Raw genomic sequence first — 23,097 nt, 5'->3', positions numbered from 1 at the left:
AGTTGCGTGAAAATCTGACTACAATGCTCAGCGACAGACCTAGATGATTTTTCGGCGCGGCGGAGATGTAGCCTAGTAAGTACACACCAACCGCTAAATTTAATGTGTAATATTAGGGAAACTAATTGTCTAAACTAAATTTTATAAATTATATAACGTGATTATTGATAATTATATTATTATTTAAGTGTTCATTAACAAGCTTATTTCTTATTAGTGACACATTACATGATTTACAAATTTGGTTTAAAAGGTTAGTCGACCTAACATTACTCTTTTGATAGATTGGCAATGATGTGAGAGTTTGAGCTAGATCACCAAAATTAGCTAGGTATATCAAACTTGTTACTCATAATGAGAGTCGAACTTGAGACTTGCTGTTTAAAAATAATTTTCACGGACGCGTATATATATGGGTGATTCACAATTCAATTATCTCCCTAGTACTACATAGCCAAAAACCCAACAAATAATGATTGATTTTGTTGTTTCGTATGAAGGTGCATGGCATCAACATCATGACTGGAGAATTTTTAGCACGTCGTCAAAACCATGCATGGAACGATGAGATGGTCCAGAGACTTGAGACCTGCCCCATAAGAAACGCGCGCACATATATATATATATAGACACACACTGAGAGACTTGAGACATGTATATATATATATATATATATATATATATATATATATATATATATATTTAGACACACACACTGAGAGACTTGAGACATATATATATATATATATATATATATATATATATATTTAGACACACACACTGAGAGACTTGAGACGGATTTAGATCCTCTCTTGAGCCAATGAAGAGGATTCTCCTGACCAACTATTGTGGGTCATTGGATTTTTATCTAACAGTTACAAACAGGAAATTCCTTTAAAGTTATAATAATTATAATCGTTAAATAAAAATTCAACGACTTACAATGATTGGTCAGGAAAATCCTCTCTATTGGCTCAGAAGAGGATGCAAATCCACTTGAGACCTGCCCCTTAAGAAACGCGCACATATATATATATATATACACACACACACCCACACACACACCGAGAGACTTGAGACCTGCCCCTTACGAAACGCGCGCATATATATATATATATATATATATATATATATATAGACACACACACATATATATGTATGTGTAACAGTTGACCCAAACAAGGTCTTTGTCTGTATTTCCAAATTCGACCACCGATTCCTTTCCATTTGGCTTTTCGTCCTCGACTCGGTAGCGGAGTCATACGGAGTGACCCCCACCACCTTTGACACCGCTATTCGGGTAGCTGTCAAACACGCACAATATTTTACCCTCATCAAGAAAAGATGCTACAAATAAATTCATGTTTTTCTTAGCAACTCCCAAAAAAATATACACACACACACACACACACACTAAGTTTCAATCGAGAAGGTTTTATACTTATGTGAGATAACATTTGTATTCCATTCTAGGGTTTGAGAATTTATGTTAAGTCAAAATGATCATTATATAATAATTATATTTATCGAACTCGTTATCAATGTGAGTTGAATATGAAACTTATCACCTACAAGCGCAGATAAATACTATTAAAAAATAATAAGGACACACCCTTCTTTCTTTCCTACACACCCTTGTGTAATCATGTCTAATTTAATAAATTCATGATCAGAATAAAAAAGAATACGTGAAAAACTAAAAAAGTAAGAAAATTACGTCACATACCACTATATTATAGTGCTGTTAGCTTAATACAATTACTTATACATTTTTTTTTCATACCATCGATATTAATTTAAAATATTCCGATCAACTTAGCTAAACCTCAATGGCCGTAAAAAGAGTGAGTGTTCAAATACCACGGTGCATTAATAATTGGACGTTGCCGTATCAATTGAAATCGTGTCTCGACGAAAAAACAAGAAGAAAACAAAAGCTAACGCAAATGCTGACGCCCAAGGATTCAATCTGGTCGCCAAAATTCCATGCCGGTTTGATTAATTCTACTGTAGAAGATGGCGAGTCAACGAAAAGACGGTCAACCTTGCTTAATTTTCGGATTAGCAGTTAATTTACCGCCACCTCTAATTGCTCTCTGCAAATTGACCAACTTGACCGACCTTTTCCTTCTTTCCGTTGGTCTAATTTCATGAATTGACCAATAAAATATTCTAATTTTCACATTTAATTAAATTAATCATAACCCAATTACAATCCTCAAGTGTATTTATGAACTTGCCAGATCAACATTTTAGCCTTCATCTTCTTCTTCTTCTTCTTCTTCTTCCCATCGGCTGTAGAATTGAATTCGCAGAAAAAGCACTTGCAAGAAAAGCACAGAGCTTTTGGAAAGCTTTTTGGGTGGTTCGGGTGATTTTAATTCCGTGAATTGACGCAGAGAGGTGAGGAAGGGCAAATGAAAACCTCTCTCAGAAGGCTGCGAGGTTTCGCCCTTCACAAGCACGATGCCAAGGACCGGAGAGATCTCCGCCCGCTGCCGCAATTGGACGAGCTCGCCCAGGCTTCTCAGGTACGCCGCCGTCCTCCTCCTCTTTCTTTGCTCGGAGATTTTACGACGACCCAAAACCAAAGCAAGCTTCCGACTTTACGACGATCGACGCGTAAACCCCCCAAATTTCATCGAATTTGGAATTCTATGGTTTGGAAAAAGGGCAGAATTGGTTAATTAGGGTTTGAGAGTTCGTGGTGGATCTGAGGGTTGACGTAATCTGAAATTGGTTGCTGAAAATTGGGTTTTTGATTGCAGGATATGCACGATATGAGGGACTGCTATGACAGCTTACTTTCTGCCGCTGCCGCCACGGCTAATAGCGCTTATGGTATTTCAATATTTTTTTTTTTTTCCTATTCGTTTTGATATATTGTTAGTTATTGTTTAACTTATTTGTATGCCTTGTATTCTTTATGAAAACTGAGTCATTTATTAGTTTTAGCTGATAATTATTGTGTCTACATTCTTCTGATTGAGTTTCTAAATTTCATTCTTATAATGCTAATTTCGAGAATAGTATTCTTATACCTTTCAAATTTGTTTATAGAGTTTTCGGAGTCGCTGCGGGAAATGGGTTCTTGTCTTCTTCAGAAAACTGCACTAAATGATGATGAAGAAAGTGGTAAGATCAAAAGTTTGTTTGGCATTATATAAATTTGAGGAAACGTAACTAACCCTTTTTAACCTGTCAATTCTCTTGCAGGTTCAGTTCTGCTGAAGCTAGGGAAACTGCAATATGAACTCCATAAACTCGTTGATAGCTATGTGAGGCTTTATCGTTTATGTAAATAATTTTAAGAAACCTTTCATTGAGTTTGCTTTACTAATATATTCATTGTTGTGCATGCTGCAGCGCTCTCATATATTCCAGACAATTGCAGTTCCATCAGAATCTCTTCTGAATGAACTTCAAACAGTTGAGGTGTGTTTGCTTGGACTCGGTCATTTGATAAGCTCATAGGAAGTGTTGTGTATGCATTTCTCATGCACAAATTCTGCACAAGTGTTACCAATCTATATTTTAATTAACAATTTTACACGGGTTATTGCTTTTGTGTTCACATATTATCGCGTAATGTTAAAGTGATGTTTGTTCTTTCATGTTGATGCAGGAGATGAAGCAACAATGTGATGAAAAAAGGTATTCCAAACACTATATGTTTCCAAACGATTACATTTGCATATCTGATTTTAGACGAATGTCTTCTCATATGGCTCATGATCTACAGGGATGTATATGATTTTATGATAAAGAGATACAAAGAAAAAGGGAGGTCAAGAGGTGGTGGGAAGAGAGAGAGCTTTTCTATGCAGCAAATACAATTGGCTCGCGATGAATATGATGAGGAGGCTACATTATTTGTTTTCCGGTTGAAATCTCTGAAGCAAGGACAATCTCGTAGTCTTCTCACGCAGGCAGCTCGCCATCATGCTGCTCAGGTTTTTTTTTCTTCCATGTTTTATTGTTATTCTAGGATTCATACAGCCGACCCCACTTAGTGGGAAAAGGCTTTGTTTTTATTGGTTGTTGCATGTTTTATTGTTGTTCATCATCGTTAAACTGTTCGTACTCCTTTTATTTTCCTCCTGAGACAGTTGTCCTTCTTCAAGAAAGCACTTAGGTCTGTTGAGTCAGTAGAACCACATGTGAAACTGGTAACTGAGAAGAAGCATATTGATTACGAGTTCCATGGGCTACATGATGAAGGGGATGGTGACAATGATGACGATGAGAATGATGACGATGATAGCATTGATGTGAATGATGATGGAGAATTGAGCTTTGACTTTGGACAACAGGATCAAGATCAAGATGTTTCTACTTCAAGAAACTCAATGGAGGTATTACTCCAGTGGAATTTACTTATGATAAACCGCATTTGCTCCCTTGAAAGGCATTTAAAATAGAATACAAAATAGAGCTTGTAGAACCAGCTGTACATGCTTACAACTCAAAAGCAAGACACAGACATATATCTCTGTCATATTCACCAAAGTGTGCAGAAACTCTTAACCACTAAAACTAATGTGAAACTAAAAGAAGGGAAAATTATATATCTCATGGACTGTTAAAGTGTATTGTGCAAAAAATTGGTCTTATATATTTTGTGCAAAACGGTGATTTCACAGGCAGTTTTACAAAGTATATTCGTGCAAATAATGGTGTATGATCCAGATGAATATGGAAGGAAAGGGTACAAGGAATAACCAGAGTTTGATTTTCTTTTTGGTCTTTTGTCATGATGAATGCTTCTATTGGTGTAAGCTAGAAAGATCTCACTCCCAACCCAATTTGGCAGTTATTATTGTGGACGTAGTGACCTTGTTGTCATGTTCTGCTTTCAAGTTTCTTTCTGAAACATTTTGTCATGATTATTATGTTATTTTGACATGAAACTTATCTGTAATGCAGTTGGATCAGGCAGACATTACCTTTCCCAGATTACCGCAGGTGGAAGCTCTCAAGGTAAACATCTGCTCTGTTATCAATTCATCTGTTCACAAATATTGCAGGTTTGTGTAATGCACATTCTGGTCTGCACTTTGTAAGTTGGCCTAATAAAAAATAAAACTGTACTTGGAATCAATCTCTCTGTCGTATCCTTTTGATTGATTGCATGAAGGTAAATTCCGATGTGGATGACTTTTTATCTATTTATTTATTAATTTATCTTGAAGATGCATCACGTTTCTAATTTGTTGTAGCTTACATGTCTCGCATCGTTTTGCCTATTTCCAGGACAGACTCCGCAGGAATTCGTTTTCATTTCAGGGTAGAGGAGTCAGCCAATCAGCTCCGCTGTTTCCTGAAACTAATTTAGGTCGAGCCGATAAAATGAGACATAGGCAGACATCATTTTCACGGAAGTTCCACTCATATGTACTACCGACACCAATTGATAAGAGTCCAGTTTCTACTGGATCAGGTATGCCAGTGCCCCACACTGTACAGACAACTTTAAGTGAGCGAACACAGAATTTGTGGCATTCGTCACCCTTGAGACCGGGGAATCAAAAGACGGGAGAGAAGAAAATTGCTGGAACCAATTTTATAGATGTGCAGTCAGTACTCAAAGAGAGCAACAATAATATTGCACCACATCGATTACCCCCTCCTCTCACAGGTCAGGTTTTGTTTTCGGGGCAGGATCCACTGGTTGCTACTGACTTTAAAAAAATAAAAAGGCAAGCATTCTCAGGTCCATTGACAAGTAAGCCTTGGGCTTCTAAACCTGTCCCCTCGGACCATCACCCAATGTTTTCTGGACCTATTTTGCGAAATCCAGGGTCTCAACCTCTGTCAACTTCACCTAAAGTATCTCCAAATGCTTCGCCTACTTTTATGTCCTCTCCTAAAATAAGTGAACTTCATGAGCTTCCTAGGCCACCTGTAGCCTCCAAGGCTTCAAGACCTGCGGGTCTAGTTGGTCATTCAGCTCCCTTGGTGCCCAGACTTAAAATGCAATCTGCGACAAATAAACCAGTGGTGTCACCGAAAGCAGCTCCTCTGCCCAAACCTCCTCGGGTCCTTGCTCGTAGTTACTCTATACCTACAAGGGATCATACAGCGATGGAGTTCCATGTAACTGAACCACAGGAAGCTTCCCCCATTCCTGAAGTGCCAGACAATTCACCTCCTTTGACGCCAATAACCTTACCTAACACAGCCAAGCCACCGTCACCCAGCTCTGAGATTGTCACACTGGCTGTTCAATTCAGAGGTAATTTGAATGTTCGTATACCCTTTCTTTTTTATATCGTCAAATATGAATGCTGAGGTTGTGTTCTAGTAAGACTGACACCATGACTGAAAAGCAACCTCTGGGGACTAAATGTATATACATATATATCAATTTATCTTGCAACTTGTTCTTCTCTTTACTGTTTTTTGTGGCATCGAATTTACTTGTTTCTAAGTCAGAAGCATATTCGTTGAATGCAGGCGGAGATTGATTAAGTTCACCGTTGGGCGACATTTGTTTCTAAGTAGGCAACAAACTGTTTTCTAAGTAGGCAACAAACTCTTGTGGGGAGGTTCAAAAGATTGCGTTCTCTTCCACATGTAGAGGTGCACAGATGTAAATATATCTCTGTTGATGATTTTCGTTAATTTGTTTATTTGTCAGTTTTAGTAGCTAGTTATTTTGTGTTATTGGGGCACATGGCATAAAATTGCAATACAATTGCCAATCTTGTTCGATCATCTGAGGAATTTTGTAATTCATCCCCAGCAATTAATACTTATACTCATTTTTTTTATGTAATTGTAGATCGAGTGAAACCCTATCTGGTCACTTTTTAGATAATCGTAGATTGAGAATGATCTGTATTTGACCGCAATAGGGGTGATAATTTTAGACACTACTAACACAATTATCAGAAGGAGTGAGAATTCCGAACCTAACTAACTTGATCAACACGGTTTTATTTTTAAACGAGTAAAAAATAACTATCAACCAAAGTGTCAGGCTCAAACTGAACCACTTCAACAAGTAAGGATTAAATCCAAACTTAGAGATCAGAGAGTGGAGAATGGAGATTATAGTAGAGGTGAGAATTTCGAACATGACTAACTTGATTAACATGGTTTCATTTTTCAACGAGTGAAAAATAGCCATAAACAAAAGTCATCAGGCTCAAATCGAACTGCTTCTACAAGTAAAAATTAAACCCAAACTTGGATATCGGAGAGTGGAGAATGGAGAATATCGTAGGGGTGAGAATTCCGAATATGACTAACTTGATTAAAACGGTTTCATCTTTCTACGAGTAAAAATAGTCATCAACAAAAGTAATCAGGCTCAAATCGAACCACTTCAACAAGTAAGAATTGAACCCAAACTTGGAGATTGGAGAGTGGAGAACGGAGAATATTGGTGCTTAATTAGTGTGAAGACTCTCTTGATGTAGTAATTAAGTTGTAGTAATGACATTGATTAGTGGAACACAAAAATCCTTTCCATAGAAAAATGGATTTATCTAAATACAAGTGGAGATTTCCTAATTGGTAAATGGCAAGCTTTTGTTGCCTTTTGGGTAGTAGTAGACTGGTTGTACTAGTAGTTCACATCATTTGCAGCTTCCTCTGGTACTATCATATCTCACAAATCCCATCAGTTCTGGTCCTTCCAATCTTGGGTTATTCTTGAAACTGCATCCAAACAAACAATGAAGACACAAACCCCACTAACCTCCAAAGTCCAAACAAACAAAGAAAAACAGAGTTTTTAACTTTAATTAATCAAGTTTATGTGTTAATTAATCACCTTTCTTCAGATAACTGGGAGAAGGAGCCTGAGGTTGGGAAAGTACCACACAAATCGTTGTTGGATACATCACTGCACAAGTCATTTAATTTAATGTAACCCTAATGAGGTTAGAGGGAGAAGAGAAGGAAAGTAGTCAAGGGGTAATGTGGCGATTGTATAGACAGATGACTCACAGTATCTTGAGGCTTTGAAGTTTGGTAAGCTCTCTAGGTATTCTTCCAGTCAGTCTGTTACCATTCAGTCTCCTGCATTGAACTTACTGACATGAGCTACTAAGTAAAGGTGTATCTTTCGATACGGGCAGTTGTCCACCTAAGAGTGGATATTCCAGCCGTTGATCAACAATTGGAATAACCTAAACGCACACTCACGCATGGGCAACTGACCAGGGCATTGCCTCGGTGAATTATTGCTTACAAGAATTTGAGATTGGAGAGGTTGGAGAGGGAGGGTGGGATGGTCCCAGAGAAGTTATTGTGGTAGAGATCCAAGCTCACAAGGCTCTTCAATCCTCCAAGCTGTTTTGGTAGAGATCCCATCAAGTTGTTCATGTACAATTCCCTATAATATTAATACATACATCAGAGACACACCAACCAATACTTTCTATGAGTCACAAAAACTAGATGCATGATGATGGTCCACGATCCGACGGTGGTGGACTGTCTGTATGGCTGGTGGGGTTGGTGACATTGATCAGCAACCTCATATCAAGTTTTTTATTTGAGCGAGTCCAGCTAGCATTCATCTTTTTATTAATCAATCCAACCTTCACCAGGTCCACACTCCCGAGTCCATACAGACTCAGTCACTTCCAAAGAAACAAGAAATTTAAGAAAAGCAATTTCTGAATAAAATTGTGAGACTCACAGATACTGAAGGCGCTCGAGCTTCCCCAACTCGGGTACGAGACTGCCCGACAGGTTCGCATTTCCAAGGTCTCTGCAACACATTATTTTATACTAATTCATTTATATAGTAATTACATGATTAAAGTACTAACAAAAGTTTCAACAACCAAGCAAAAATTTCAAGTAACCAAGAAATTAAGCTTAACAAGTTCATGCTAATTTGAATACAAACCAACATAATAATAATAATTATTTTAAATAGAAAAGGAAAAAGCAAAGAATGCAACACAGTTAATGCAAAACAAGAAGAAATCTTTAGAGAATCTAACAAGCAGATACAAGAAAAAGTACACAACATAAATAATTAATTAAAAAATTTGAACCAAATGTTACAAATAAATGAAAAAAATAAAAGTAATTGAGTAGATTACAGTCGAGTAACCCGATTGTCGCCGTCGCAGGTGACATGAAACCAAGTGCAGGGATCAACCAAGGTCGGATCCCAGCTCTGCAGAACACTATTCGGATCCTTCACTGCTTGTCTCAAAGCAAACAAAGCATCTCCTGATCATTCCATTACAAAGGTATTAACACATTAATTAGTAGTTAACATAATATATATATATATATATATATATATATATATATATATGTATGTATATATATATATACTGAATATATAGTCTAAAAACATGTGTTTAAGAAAGTTATTAACTTAAACTTAAACAGTTAAATTTGTTTTGCATGTTTACCTTCTAGGTTTGCAGTTGTGGGTGACAGTAGACTTAAACAGTTAAATTTGTTTTGCATGTTTACCTTCTAGGTTTGCAGTTGTGGGTGACAGTAGAACAAGAGCAACAGTAACAAGATGAAACAGCAAAACCCAGATCGCCATTTGCAACAGAGAAGCTTATTATTTGAGAGTTGGGGTTGAAACTTAAAAGCTGAGCTTAGTGGACCTAAAAAGATTCAGAAAGAGAGAGAGAGAGAGAGAGAGAGAGAGAGAGAGAGAGAGAGAGAGTTCTGATGTATGAGAGAGTGAGTTTTTACTTCTTTCTCCAAAGCAAAGAAGCAAGGAATCAAAATTTGGTGGGGGAATTTATAGAGCCCATAAAAAGATTGTTGCCCTTCTCCTTGTGCAGGAAAACGGTAATTACCAAAGCTAAATGGCGTGGGACTGTGTTTGGGTTTCCCTTTTTTATTCTGTAATGCTTTATATTCTTGCTCGTATTGTCCATTACCCGTATCTTAGTATCTTTTTCTCAATAAGACAGATCTGCCCATCTCATTTTTCCTTTTTTGTTTTATTTTGGAGCTAATCTTCTGTCCTATCCCATTTGCCACAATTTTGCAATCGAAATTGATCACTTATTTCTAATTTTCTATAATCAAGTGTTGTATGTCGCATAATTTCTAAGTGTCTTTCCAAACTAAAAAGTGATATATGCAATTTCGAAAATATTGCTTATACTAAAGATGACAAAAGACTATTGATCTAGTGATAGTTGCATTCAAATGTAAGGTATGATGAGTTAGATACCTTTTTTTATGGACAACTCATTGTGGTGGCACAACCAAAAACGTATAATACTATATTATAAATCTATGTTTGTCACATACAAAATTCTATGAAAAATGATTTTTAAAGATTTTTTTTTCCTACACACTTTCTTTATTTCTAACTTTTGAATTGAATAAATGAAAGTAGCATAGCAAAAGTGGCATAAGAAAAAGGTGTCCCGAAATGATTTTGTTCCATTCGGAGTCTCGGACCATTCCCTCCCAATGTCTTCAATTTTGTTTCTTATTTTTTTTACGATGAAACCTGACGATAAAAATGGACAAATATTAGGGTAGAGGTTTGCGTGCATGGCAGCTTTGAAAAGAGAGATGGTGGGAGGATCCAGACATATCTTTTGAACCTCTGTCGGAGCCAAACGAAAGGGCTTAACACTTGTAGGACGGACTCAAACAACAAAATTGCAGGGACGTCCCCATAAAGTTACAAACACTGTTCACAGTAGTGCAGTGCATAATTGTATTGAAGGATATGTTGCATCAATATCAATAAGAATCTAAGATTACTAATGCCGCACCAGGAGACTTGTTACAAACTGATACTTAATACATTTCTAATTTTCTATACAGCTTTAATTATTAATTTCTGTTGTTTAAACAAGTATTAATCTTGTAATTTGAATTTTGATTTGATTTTTGTTTCATTCCCCGAGGTTAAAGCATAGATAGGGACAATTATAAACAGCATATGTATAAGCATTGGGAATAATGCAACTTGGAAAGCTGTGGTGGTCGGGAATACCTCTATACAGAGACTATATATATTGCAAATTTGGATGAATATAAAAACATATAATATTTATACTTAGATTCGGCATTGAGAGGCCTGCTTTTAAAGGAACTGAGTTCCATTAGCTTTACCAAAGTCAACCAAATTGCACCAAGACCTCGATCCATCTTCGACTCTAGTAGAAGCTGTTTCGATTCTCAAGTATGCAAAAGGTGTTAGAATAATGTGACTGTAAACAACTTAAAAGAAAGAGGAATCATGAAAATTGATTTGTGAGTTGGGATTCTTATATATATTCTATTAAATGAAATGAAAGGAGAAGACCATATTGACAAGACATCAACATAATTTCTTTCAATTAAAAACGATAACTCTAATCTAAATTACACTTAAGAAAGAAAAAGAAATCCAACAAAGGTGCACTGAAACAACTGGAACAATCAGTCACATGCAACACATCAACATAATGAAACACTACATCTCGCAAATGTCCACATAACACAAAAAACATTGCTTTATACAAAACGGTAGATCCTATAGAAGCTCTAGTCAGTGACCGAAAAAAAAGAGAAATGCTAATTGAAACAATGGTTATACACATAGATCGACCCTAAAAAAACCCAACTTGCTAACTATTCTAACAATGACAATATTGATGATTGAGTTTTGAGCCAATATCCACTGTTAGAGAAAGACCCCATATATACATGGATTAGTTTTCGATTCATTTATGTGATCACAGATTCACAGTGGGCAGTAATTTGTTTTGGAGTTAGTAATTATATATGGACCATCAGGTCCACTATATACGACTAAGAATTATTAGAAAGGTGTGGTGATTGCAGTAGGCATGCATGCATGTGAGACTAGTCTTTTAATGGATTGGCTAGTGTAATATTATAAATAGGGGTCCATCTTCTAGTCTAAATTTAGTAGTCTTATCCTATAAATTTTTAGTATATGATTTGGAGTATACATAGTACATATATATCGAAATTGAAACGTTGATTTAATTTTTTTTTTTATCAAATATTCAATAATCGAAAATTCAACAACTTAAGATTCCTATGGATACTATACATAGATTCTGAGCATACTATAATTTTCGTTCTTATTCTATCTATCTTCATGAGTCCATGACATCTCATTTGGTTGATCCACAACATGTGCATGTGTGTTTTGTAGGGTTCCATTCATTACATACAGATAGAATATATAGGGAGTGGGGCAAGGCAAAGACCTTATTGTATAATAGACATTAGACATGATTCATGCATGGTCACCTCATTCTCCTTGAAAGAAGTGACTTGACCAACCCAAAAGCACTTAAAATCGCAAATCTTCTCCCACTTTTTTATCACTTCCATCATAGAATTGGAAAAAGGTGGAACAAAGTAACAGAAAAAGCCATCCACTTAATCTTCTTCAAACAGAAAAAGCTTTCTATGCGCATAAGATCACCACCACATAAGTTTTAGGTCTCGTTTGAAAGTTGTTTTAAAATGACTGAATTTTTGATGAAAATGTTTTTAAAACCAATCATTAGCAAAAATCTAACTGAATTCTGAAAAAAAAAACTTTAAGTGCTTCTTGCAAACACATATATGGTGCTTCTTTTAGGAAGCACTTTGGAGCCCAAAATCAATTTCATCAAACACTCTTTTAGTCATTTTAAAAGTATTTCCAAACGAGCCCTTAAATTGTCACAAAGCTTTCTCCCATTGCTCTAAGAGACTGAACAGGTGACCATTGAGCCGGTCATCTTAAGCTTGACTCAATTAGGATAGAATTTGATATTGGATATTGGATTAAACTTGACAAATTTTAGAGACCAGTTGTGATAAAAACCCTAAAAATGAATTACATTTATATATGTGAAACTCACTTGTATAAAATGTAATCAATAGTAAATATGATTCAAATAATAATACTCACTCAAATAAGTCTGCTATTTATCAACTCGATTCAAAAGTAAAGATACATGTTTGGTAGTAGGGATTTGATTTTTGAGGCAAACAGCTTCCCGCTAGTAAATATGATTCAAATAATAATACTCACTCAAAATATAGTAATGCATTATTTGACTGAGTGACATGCTAATGAAAAAGGCAAACAGCTTCCCGCTGCTTTTGACCTTCCCTACTCAAGTTTGATTTCTATACTTTATAATGCTTGATCTCTCCTCTGTCACTCACCTGGTATAGTGCCACTGAAAAATTAAACCACTTACTCTCGCTAGCAACACTGCATAGGGATTCCAAGTGACTCCAAAACAGATCTTGGACTCATTTCAGATCTTGGAGTCAAGTATGTGAAGGATTAGTTATGCTATGCCTATTCATTTCAGATCTTGGACTCAAGTATTTGGAAAACAACAAAACAAATTGTTTTAGATTAGATTATTCGGTAACTTCTTTTCTTATTAAAGAAAATTGAGCATTGTTCCAAGATTTTTGTCCAATTGGAGATTTAGTCGTGAACTAATAATCTGTAAGTATTGATCTCTAAATTTGTCACAATATGGAGGAATATGGTCATTTTTTGGAGCATCATTAGAACTTCCATCCAAAATAAAAGATTTAAAAAGACAAAATCATTACTCACAAATTTTTTGTTCAAGGAAACCGAACTTCCGAGCAATGCAATTAGCGAGTTTAATTAAAGGGCAATTGATTAAAATAATGAAAACTAAAACTTGTTTGCTAAATTATCAAATTAAAAAAAATCATGGATCTATAAGGGTGATATGATGGGTCTATGAAAGTTAATATGATGGGTTAATTTACAAGGGTGTCTAATCAGTTTAACAATGGTTTTTTTATTTTTTATTTTATCATTTTAGACAATTGCCCTTAATTAAATGGGGATGCATTGCAACTGAGTATTACACAAGCAACAGGAGGAGAAAATATTGCCGTAAAAGTTTGAAATCAACAAAAACAATATATAGGCTTTATTGATTATCTATGAAGCTTTACATATACAACATCTGTTTAGGTTTATTGGGATGTAGGAATTAGGAATCACAATTCTTATTTAGTAAACAACATATAGGCACTCCACAGATATATTATGTAGGGATTCTGTATTCATTGCCCCATCTTCACTTACTTCCGAGCTTGTGGATCTTGTATTATTGTCGTAACTGCAAATTGTACATAGCAAACACCAAAAATATAAAAGAAAAAAAAAGATTAAGCAGCGGATTACTGAATTTTCAAATAGAATTTAATTAAGAATCAATTTTAAACAAGGATGATAGACTCCTTTCCTAAGTTCTAAGTTCAAACCTCACAGTAAATTGGTAAAAATAAAATAATAATTTGCTTGATTACCTGTTGAATTGGTACGGTGTACAGTCCCTTGCAGTAGATTGTCTGATACATTGCTGCAAATAAATCATAATATCCCAATCATTAGATCAACAAGGAAGCACACACCTTTTTAAGGCTTTAAAATGGAGTCAAGGACCAAGTGAACTCACAAAAGATTCAAGTTGCCAAATCGAACGAGATAAAGGAGCTCTGCAGGTATAGTGCCAGTGAGCAAGTTACTGTTTAATTCCCTAACAAAAGAAATTAAGCATGGACGACCGAGTAAGAAAACAAATTATTAACTGATACAAATGCTTATGATCACTAAGCTGTACTTAATGACAACATGAGATGAACATTATAAACTTACAAGATCTGTAACGATTTCAATTTTCCGAGACTACGAGGAATAGGTCCAGTCAGACTATTGCTAAAGACCCTCCTGCCAGTAGGATTAATATACAGCCCATGTATCAGAAAAACCAACAGAACCAGAATTGTTGTTAACAGGTTTAGTGCCACACAAGTTACATAGAAAAAGCTCATCTTTGAAAAATTAAAATTTCTTGATGGTTCAAACAACTCAAAGAACATTGTTTTATAAAGGGAATATGTACTTACATAAACCTCAAGGAAGGGAGGTGTCCCAAAGATGTCGGAATTGTCCCTGTGAGATTATTCCGGTAAAGGTCCAAGCTGACGAGTTTTGTCAAGTTACCGATTTCCTTTGGTATAGATCCAAAGAGGTTATTGGCAAATACCTCCCTGCAGTGCAAATAATTAATTAAAACAGACATATTTACCTAGTTATTTCATTCTACTCAAACTACTCTGACTTGTAGTTCGAGAGATGGGAAAGACGATCTTACAAGTACTGAAGGTTGGCCAAGATTCCCAGCTCAGGGACAATAAGTCCTGACAGGTTAGCATCACCGAGGTCCCTTCATATATACACATACGCAGAAAGATAAGTCCAATTTAAATACTAAACTTCCCGGGGTAATTAGTGGAAGGAATTTGCAGCAAGGAGTTGAGTCAATGTTAATAAAAAGACCACTTACACCCTTGTAACACTGTTTTCAGAATTGCAAGTAACGTGGAACCAGGTGCATGGATTTACTAACGTTGGATCCCAGCTCTGGAGGACGTTGTTTGGGTCGACCAAGCTGGATTTCCAGACAGTCAGAGCATCTCCTGTTCATGAAGTAAAGCATTGAAAATAATTAAGCCTTGGCCAACATAAATTTGCTTGAATTTGCCTGAATATAGCAAGTCAATTTCATACCTTCCGAGTTGCATTCCACTGATGCAATAGCTACTGCTGCAAGATAAAAAACAAGCAAAACTCGAGAACCCATCACGCACAAATCAGTAGAGTCTAAACGACAAGGTTAGAGTAGAACTCGAATCATTGTTTTTTTTTTTCAGAGGAACTGATATTTTATAGAGAAGATAAACCAGCATTGACAGTGATTTTGATATAGATGGAGGAAAAGTCTAGGAAGACGAGGTGTTATTGGGATTATTAAATTCGTGACTAGAAGAATACTTCAACAGTGAAGGTTGACCGGAGGAAAAACTCATAATCATTTGTAAGTTTAGGAGAGAGACTTACATGAAACAGAGATATCAAATTGGTTATGTCCCAAATCTGTTACATTTCATTCGCCTTGTGCTTCAACACTTTTCCACTTGGCAATGAGTGATAGGTCTGAGACACCTGACATTTTAAACCGATCATGCATTGTCATTTATTTCAACTGTCTCTCCTGACAACACATCTTTACTTCATGTCCTATACTGAGTTTATATCCAAAATAATTTACACGAATTTTTGACTTGTGACTCGAAAGCCGCAACTCCACTTCTAGACATAAGACCATAAACAATAAAAGAATCAGAGAAATTGTGACTAAAAATTGTGAAGATAAGATCTCCGAGGGGTGTTTACCAGTTCAACGGAAGTTTCTTTTGTCTTAGCAGGATTGTCTTCTCTTTCAATTCATCCAGAATGTTGACTATGTAGAAGGTATTCTTTTTTACCTGTATAGTAAACAAGGCACTAGAATTCAAATTGAGATTAGTCAATAAATCCTTCACCTAACCATAATGTAAGCGTTTTTGAACTATTGTGTCAAGTGTAGTTAAAAGCGTTTATTGGTTCTCAAAAAAACACTTTTAGTTATTCTAGAACCTATCCTAAACAGGTGTACACACTACTTAAATGATCTGTAATTTTTTTTATTTGCCGACAGACGAAGGAATTGGTTCGGTCAGTGATATTTTGAGCAGTACTCAATTTCATGTCAGAAATAGAAATAGAAATAGAGAGAAAGATGAACGCAAATGCATTTTCATGGCCATACAAGTTTCCAGGCTCAGGGACAGTAATTCCCGATCCATAGTCCAGCTTGCCAAGGTCCCTTCATATATAAATCATACGTTAAGATCATAAGACATGCATGTGATGACTCTGTGAGTACTGCAATTTAATCCAGTTTTCCTTCAGAGTTCAACGATTATGCTGGCTGTTCGTTTTAGATCCTGGGGTCAAGTTTTCGGAAACCAACACAACATATAGGTTATATATATACATCGGTTTCCGAATACAAATTAGGTTATATATATAGGTTAGTATTTCAATGAAAATATAAATATGGGTTAGTATAGGTTATAGAATACTTCTTTTCTATTTAGTAAATATATTTGAACAATTTCTTTTTCTTGACCAAATCTCGCACTTGGTGCCATTTCAAGAAATACACAACAAAATTGTATATAAAGAACACTCACGAGAGACATTGTTCACGTGTACTGTAGCAGAAACATTGTTCACAAGTCCAGTACATCACAAATCGCACAAATGTAGCATAAACAGTATTGTTCAACAAATTAGGGCACGACACGACACGTCACCTCACACAGGTCACCAAGAGCGAACTACTCTGATTCTAAGTTAAATTGAATACGGAGAATTTTTTATTCATTGTATTACTCTTCTCCAAAGTGGAGTATATATAAGGTTTACATGAGTGCTTTACAAGTAATTACTGGGAACCTAATTACAGTAAGACTAAAACAGGCTAATATATATTAGCGCAACAAACAAATTAATCCTAAATAATAACAACTCGCAACAGTAGTTTGCTCGATTACTTGTTGAATTGGAACGGTCTGCAGTCCCTTGCAACATATTGTCCGATACATTGCTGCAGATAAATGATAAATCATGTAATCTTTAATCGTTAGATCAATGAGGAAACAAGCACAATTTTGAGACTTTAAAATGTAGTCAAGGACCAGGTGAACTCACAGATACGTGCCAGACTGAACGAGATTAATGACCCCTACTGGTACAGTGCCAGTAAGCAAGTTACTGTTTAATTCCCTAAAAATGAAATCAAGCATGGACGACTGAGTAAGAAAACATATTATCCGATAAAAATGCTTCTAATCACTCAGCTCTACTTAATTTCACAGGCTTATGGATGAGATGGACATTTTTAAACTTACAGGATCTGTAAAGATGTCAAATTGCCAAGACTAGGAGAAATAGATCCGGTCAGACGATTGTTGTAGAACCTCCTGTCAGTATAAATAACATACAGCCATGCATCAGTAAAACCAACAGTACCAGAATTGTTGTTAACAGGTTTAGTGATACATAATTTACATAGAAAAAGCTCATTTAAAAATTCAATTCAAATGGCTTGATGGAATTCAAACAACTCAGAGAACATTGTTTATAAAGGGAATATGTACTTACATAAACCTCAAGGAACTGAGCTGTCCCAAAGATGTCGGAATTGTCCCTGTGAGATTATTCTGGTAAAGATCCAAGCTGACGAGTTTTTTCAAGTTACCAATTTCCTCTGGAATAGATCCAAAGAGGTTATTGCCATATACCTCCCTGCAGTGAAAATATTTAATTAAAACAAACATATTTACCTACTTATTTTATTCTACTAAAAAAAACTACTCTAGTTTGTAGTTTGAGAATTGGGGAAGATGGTCTTACAACTACTCAAGGTTGGCCAAGATTCCCAGCTCAGGGACAAGAATTCCTGACAGGTTATTATCGCCGAGGTCCCTTCATATATACAGATGCATATAGACGAATCTTATTTAGTTACCAAACTTCCAAGCGGGGGCTAATTAGTTGAAGGAATTGGAGCAACAAGTAATGAACTGAGTTTAAACTGCTTACACCCTTATAACGCTGTTTTCGGAATTGCAAGTAACGTGGTACCAGGTGCATGGACTTGGCAACGTTGAATTCCAGCTCTGGAGGGCATTGTTTGGGTCGACCAAGCTATGTTTCCAGACATTCAGAGCATCTCCTGTTCATGAATTAAATCATTGAAAATAATTAAGCCTTAGCCAGCATAAATTTGCTTGAATTTGCCTGAATATAGAAAGTCAATATGCATACTTTCCGAGTTGCAATCCACTGATGCAATTGCTACTACTGCAAGAAGCAAAACAAGCAGAACTCGAGAACTCATTACGCACAAATCAGTTGAGTCTAAATGATAAGGTTAGAGTAGAGCTTGAATCATTATTTTTTTTCAGAGGAACTGAGATTTTATAAGGAAGATGAACCAGCATTGACATTGATAATATGGTAATGATGGGGGATTATTTAACAGCACCGGATGTTGTTAGGATTATTATATAAATGACCAGCGGGATGCTTCGGGAGTGAAGGTTGACCGGAGGAAAAGTCCACAATCAATCTGGAGTCTAAGGGTAAGGGGAGAGATGCACATGAAACGAGACTTTAAGGTGGAGATATCCAAAATATGATGTCACCACTTATTACTACGGTTTAGTGATATTCCTTTTCACTTATAAGTGAAGGTCTTATGTTCGCTTCTCACAAAGACAATTTTGAACCACATTATTATGACTGACCCATTGCGAGGCTTAGCCTACTCCCCACCTTTTCGTATAGATAATATCTTTTGTTCAAAAAATAAAAGAACATGTCACCATATCTTTTAATTTTTCCCGATTGGCGACCCACAATAGGTTTTGGACGCCACCACCTCATGCCCCCGTTTCATTTAATTCTTAGAACGAAGAAATGTTTAATAATTCTGAAATAATGCATCGTGAGTTTTCGACTTGTTAGTCTGAAGCCGCCAACCCCCCAGATAGAAACCGTAAACCAGTAAACATTCCGAGGGTGTTTACCAGTTCAATGGAAGTCTCTGTCTTTAGCATGACAACTTGGATTGTCGGCCTTCTCATTCGATTCCTTGTCAAGAATCAAAGTGTTGACCTTGCAGAAAGTATTGTTTTATTGGATAGCTTTGATTATTTTCCACTTATTGTTTTTGTTTTGGGAGAACAGCGGAGCTGTTTATATGCACGCATGCACGTCGCAGACAGATAGACCAAACAATAATATCTGATTCCATGGGGAGTGCATAATTATAAATTTGCCTTGCGACGAAAGTGACAAATATTTACAAACATAGAGCTAGGAGAAGCCTAACTCGACGCGGATCTAACCATCGGGAGCCTCGGTAGTAGCCTTCACAAATCGACCCTTGACTCGCTTCCTAGTATCAGCTCTTGCCTTCCTCGACTCGTACCTTATGTGCTTATCGTATCTATCCACAAAATGGTACAAGTTCTGTTATACAGTGAAGGTGGGGTGGGGTAAGTAAAAGAAGATAAAAAGGAAACATACCTTCGAGTTTTCTTCTTCTCTTTGTAACGAAGCATGGCGTTGCCTCTATTTTGTGCAAGCAACTCCATGTCCGCTTTTGTTCCTAACGTTCTCATACTGATACCATCACCCCTCATAAGAAAAGATTGTTCCATAAAATTGATGTCATTAGAGGCACCAGAACCTTTGTCATCGCCAAACACCGACCCTGATGAAGGCTGTCCAATAGGGATGTTGTTGCTTTCGGATGTTGCTGGACCCAGACTGCCTGCTGGGTTATTAGAGGTGATCTGCATTTTTGAATTAAAAAGATCACAATATTCAACTGCAGCCCTCACAGTTCAAGAACCAAGTTTACATACGAGAAGTTATGCATAAAACTTGTCACAGATGCTTTGATATCCATGTCTCAAATATGTGAGTTCCAATCATCAAAAAACCACTTGCAAAGCACTCAAACAGCGTTTTGTTTACAATCTTGACCGTTTTGTTAAGACTCAAACATCTTGTTACATTAAACATCAAATGTTTTGTGCCACAGTAATAGAACGTTGGTTTCGTACTTGATACATTAATATTTTAAATTTCTAGTTACGATGCATGAAAAGTAAGAGGAATTACCACATATGGAATTTATACATCTCTAAAACGGAAAGTGAGGTTCAAAAAATCGCATACAGGGGGTTCTAGAGGATGTTGATTTTGTAACATTTTCCAATCACAACCACTACTGTCGAGATTGATTGACATACAAGATACGTGAACATGACAACAGGTTTCACACAAGGACAAAATGGTACTGATGTATACACAATGCCTCAGAGAACTTAAACAAGAACTGATTTAACAAAAAATGAATACAAAAAGGACTTACATTGAATTTTGTATCATCTTGTCTAACAGGGCAGTTCATCTGGTAGATATCTCTTAACATTTTAGTATCAGTCAAAGATGGTTCTTTCATAAGTTCACTGAAATCTTTAATCATAAATCCCGAAACGTTTGAACCATATGTGACTTCCAATGGACCTGACTCTTCATGATCCCTCAACCGTCCTAAATTAAAATCCCATATCTGCGAGCCAGTAGCAAGCTAGCATATAAAACCCATAACACTGGAAAAGAATTCAGCGCTATCAAAGCTTAAAGATAACTTGCAGAGGAAGTAAACAAAAACAAACTGGGAACCAGAGTGGCACAAGCTCACAACTGAAATCCTATCAACGAAAGGAAATACTTTCTTTGCTCTTTGCTCTCATATTCCCACTATACGAAGTTCTCGAGTTAGAAGTAGATAGATGCAGGAATTATAAGGAACACTGTGTGGTCTATACTAGTGGAACTTGTAAGAATGAGAGTTGTTCAATATAAAAGGAAGAAAGTGATAAGCTGGAAGAGAAACACGTAACACATATTAATACGCAGGGGTGAAATCTCGGTTAAACATTGTTCCCATTGTCATGAAATAAACAATGTTGATTCGTTATCGATGTGTTTTAACCAAGTTCAATTCGGTAATGAAGTAAAATAGACAACAAACCAAAAGCAAATTCAGGACAGCACCTGAGTGTTCTGACCATGGGGGTTGCTATCCCACAACATGTCACCGTCACGATTCTCTTCTGGCATCTTGAGCAGAGTCGAAAAGGGTGTTTGTTGCTGCAACACCGTCTCCAAAGAGGCAGCACGAGCTGCAACCCCACCAACACCACCCTTCTCATTCCTCACATCAATCGAAGCAAGTTCTTCTACATCCCCATTTCCATTCCCATTCTCCTCCTGCCAACCATTCCTCGTCTGCGTCCCTGGCACTAAATTCTCACTGCCACCACCACCTCCGCCGCGGCCGTCACCGCTGCCATCCAAGTCCCTCTTAAGCAAGTCCAACAGCTGCTTCTGTATCCCCTGCTTCTGTTTCCCGCTTATGCCCCCACTATTCTGCCTCTTCATATCACCAGTCAGGTCAACGACGCCGTTCTGGATGGGCACCATCAAGTCCTGCATCCCAAACCCATTCCAAGACGAATCCATGGACGGCAAACCCATATCCCAGTTCTGGAGCTGCGGGTCGGGTCGAGCCAGTAGACTCTTATCCTGGAGATCCAGACCCAAAAGAGACGCGAGCTCGAGCGCCGAGGGGCAGCCGGAGAATCCTTCGAGAGGGGTGCGATCGTGCGCGGCGGTGACAGAGCAGCTGCCGTGGGCGTCCCAATCGCACTCCTGGCAGAGAACGAGGTTGTCGGTGGAGCAGCGTACGGAGACGGCCTCGGAAGCGCAATTATCACAGATCTGAGAGCGCACGTGCTTCCGGGAGAGCAAGTTGGCGGAGTGCACGTGCTGGTCGCAGAACAAGCAGAGCTTGGCGGAGTCTGCCCGGCAGTAGAGAACCGCCGGCTGGTCACTGCAGAAATCGCAGGGCACCCCCTCTACACCTCCAGATTTGGGGTTCACCATTTCCAAAATCCCTAATTTCCTACCTACCAGTATCAAACTATTCCAAATTTTGCAGAAAAATTCAAAGTTTCAAACTTTGTGAGAGATTTTCAAAACCCTTTTGAGAATCTGAAAAAAAATAGTTTGAAGGTTCCGGAGCAGAAAATTATGAGAGCAAGAAATGACAAAAGGAAGAGTGTGTTTTGTGCTTTTCAATTTTGGCTTCTGATCGCGATGCTGATTTTTTTTTTTACCTTTTTATATTATTTTTGTTGCTAAAATGGAAAGGGGTGTAAATGGTAAGCGGAGTGTATGTATGAGTAAGAGCAAATCTTTCTTACTATCTTGGGAAGTTGCTGACACGCTCAATTATTATTAAAAGGTCTCGGAGAAAATATCGTAAGGGATGCGGCTTATTCGATTAAACTAGTGATCAGCATCACCATCGTCAACCTTTTTGCTGTGCCGACGTCTGCATTAGCATGTTAATTACTGTTATCTTTCTGTTTTGGTAATTAAGTTTTGCACCATTGTGATTTAGTAAAACAACTAACTTATGTACCCAGAACACTATCGTTGTGCTTCGGATAATAAAATGACATAAGTTTCACATGTCGCATGAATAGTTTGGTATATTATTATTTTAATGTATTTTTTTTAGGTAATTTTTTATTTTATTTTAAAGAACATCGATGGTGTGAGAAAATTTACACATAGTCAAGAGACATAAA

The 23,097-nt window shown here is 36.9% G+C and overlaps 4 protein-coding genes and 1 pseudogene across 5 annotated transcripts; 1 reads left to right on the top strand and 4 right to left on the bottom strand.

Annotated features, from left to right (window-relative positions):
* The first annotated feature begins 2,210 nt into the window (after positions 1 to 2,210).
* On the top strand, positions 2,211 to 6,990 carry LOC137737003 (uncharacterized protein At2g33490-like). The gene is made up of 11 exons (XM_068476343.1): positions 2,211 to 2,531; positions 2,769 to 2,841; positions 3,061 to 3,135; positions 3,217 to 3,278; positions 3,367 to 3,435; positions 3,626 to 3,654; positions 3,743 to 3,953; positions 4,110 to 4,355; positions 4,927 to 4,980; positions 5,254 to 6,235; positions 6,457 to 6,990. The coding sequence occupies exons 1-11, from the start codon at positions 2,418 to 2,420 to the stop codon at positions 6,465 to 6,467; spliced, it is 1,926 nt and encodes a 641-aa protein (XP_068332444.1). The 5' UTR covers positions 2,211 to 2,417; the 3' UTR covers positions 6,468 to 6,990.
* Positions 6,991 to 7,421: 431 nt separating this feature from the next.
* LOC137737004 (leucine-rich repeat protein 1-like) lies at positions 7,422 to 9,801 on the bottom strand. Of its 2 annotated transcripts, none has more exons than XM_068476344.1 (7): positions 9,451 to 9,801; positions 9,066 to 9,198; positions 8,654 to 8,725; positions 8,201 to 8,344; positions 7,957 to 8,028; positions 7,781 to 7,852; positions 7,422 to 7,665 (listed from the first exon to the last, which is right to left on the bottom strand). In XM_068476344.1, the coding sequence occupies exons 1-7, from the start codon at positions 9,527 to 9,529 to the stop codon at positions 7,584 to 7,586; spliced, it is 654 nt and encodes a 217-aa protein (XP_068332445.1). In that variant the 5' UTR covers positions 9,530 to 9,801; the 3' UTR covers positions 7,422 to 7,583. The 2 variants fall into 2 exon arrangements, with proteins under 2 accessions (XP_068332445.1, XP_068332446.1); XM_068476345.1 differs by having other exon boundaries at positions 9,387 to 9,470.
* Positions 9,802 to 13,830: 4,029 nt separating this feature from the next.
* Positions 13,831 to 15,675, bottom strand: LOC137738350 (leucine-rich repeat protein 1-like). The gene is made up of 8 exons (XM_068477987.1): positions 15,542 to 15,675; positions 15,318 to 15,450; positions 15,126 to 15,197; positions 14,878 to 15,021; positions 14,627 to 14,698; positions 14,427 to 14,507; positions 14,278 to 14,330; positions 13,831 to 14,087 (listed from the first exon to the last, which is right to left on the bottom strand). The coding sequence occupies exons 1-8, from the start codon at positions 15,612 to 15,614 to the stop codon at positions 14,050 to 14,052; spliced, it is 666 nt and encodes a 221-aa protein (XP_068334088.1). The 5' UTR covers positions 15,615 to 15,675; the 3' UTR covers positions 13,831 to 14,049.
* Positions 15,676 to 15,917: 242 nt separating this feature from the next.
* On the bottom strand, positions 15,918 to 18,842 carry LOC137736252 (leucine-rich repeat protein 1-like; annotated as a pseudogene).
* A 674-nt stretch (positions 18,843 to 19,516) lies between these two features.
* Positions 19,517 to 22,621, bottom strand: LOC137737106 (zinc finger protein CONSTANS-LIKE 15-like). The gene is made up of 4 exons (XM_068476482.1): positions 21,497 to 22,621; positions 20,808 to 21,008; positions 19,955 to 20,223; positions 19,517 to 19,874 (listed from the first exon to the last, which is right to left on the bottom strand). The coding sequence occupies exons 1-4, from the start codon at positions 22,385 to 22,387 to the stop codon at positions 19,769 to 19,771; spliced, it is 1,467 nt and encodes a 488-aa protein (XP_068332583.1). The 5' UTR covers positions 22,388 to 22,621; the 3' UTR covers positions 19,517 to 19,768.
* Between the last annotated feature and the right edge of the window lie 476 nt (positions 22,622 to 23,097).

Source organism: Pyrus communis, chromosome 6 (genome assembly GCF_963583255.1).
Source record: "Pyrus communis chromosome 6, drPyrComm1.1, whole genome shotgun sequence".
NCBI lineage: Eukaryota > Viridiplantae > Streptophyta > Magnoliopsida > Rosales > Rosaceae > Pyrus > Pyrus communis.
Note: the sequence above shows the minus strand (reverse complement) of the source record. Positions and strands in the feature narration are given on the sequence as shown.

What these genes read in the sequence shown, in the direction of transcription:
- LOC137737004 (XM_068476344.1), bottom strand. Translation starts at nt 9,529, where the DNA reads ATGGCGATCTGGGTTTTGCTGTTTCATCTTGTTACTGTTGCTCTTGTT. An exon ending in CACAACTGCAAACCTAGAAG is followed by an intron (nt 9,199 to 9,450) that starts GTAAACATGCAA and finishes TGGAATGATCAG; the next exon opens with GAGATGCTTTGTTTGCTTTG. An exon ending in GACAATCGGGTTACTCGACT is followed by an intron (nt 8,726 to 9,065) that starts GTAATCTACTCA and finishes AATGTGTTGCAG; the next exon opens with AGACCTTGGAAATGCGAACC.
- LOC137737106 (XM_068476482.1), bottom strand. Translation starts at nt 22,387, where the DNA reads ATGGTGAACCCCAAATCTGGAGGTGTAGAGGGGGTGCCCTGCGATTTC. An exon ending in CCCATGGTCAGAACACTCAG is followed by an intron (nt 21,009 to 21,496) that starts GTGCTGTCCTGA and finishes ACTGGCTCGCAG; the next exon opens with ATATGGGATTTTAATTTAGG. An exon ending in GAGAAGAAGAAAACTCGAAG is followed by an intron (nt 19,875 to 19,954) that starts GTATGTTTCCTT and finishes TTTTGTGGATAG; the next exon opens with ATACGATAAGCACATAAGGT.
- LOC137737003 (XM_068476343.1), top strand. Translation starts at nt 2,418, where the DNA reads ATGAAAACCTCTCTCAGAAGGCTGCGAGGTTTCGCCCTTCACAAGCAC. An exon ending in AGCTCGCCCAGGCTTCTCAG is followed by an intron (nt 2,532 to 2,768) that starts GTACGCCGCCGT and finishes TTTTGATTGCAG; the next exon opens with GATATGCACGATATGAGGGA. An exon ending in CGCAGGTGGAAGCTCTCAAG is followed by an intron (nt 4,981 to 5,253) that starts GTAAACATCTGC and finishes GCCTATTTCCAG; the next exon opens with GACAGACTCCGCAGGAATTC.
- LOC137738350 (XM_068477987.1), bottom strand. Translation starts at nt 15,614, where the DNA reads ATGGGTTCTCGAGTTTTGCTTGTTTTTTATCTTGCAGCAGTAGCTATT. An exon ending in GAAAACAGTGTTACAAGGGT is followed by an intron (nt 15,198 to 15,317) that starts GTAAGTGGTCTT and finishes GTATATATGAAG; the next exon opens with GGACCTCGGTGATGCTAACC. An exon ending in ACACCGTACCAATTCAACAG is followed by an intron (nt 14,088 to 14,277) that starts GTAATCAAGCAA and finishes TACAATTTGCAG; the next exon opens with TTACGACAATAATACAAGAT.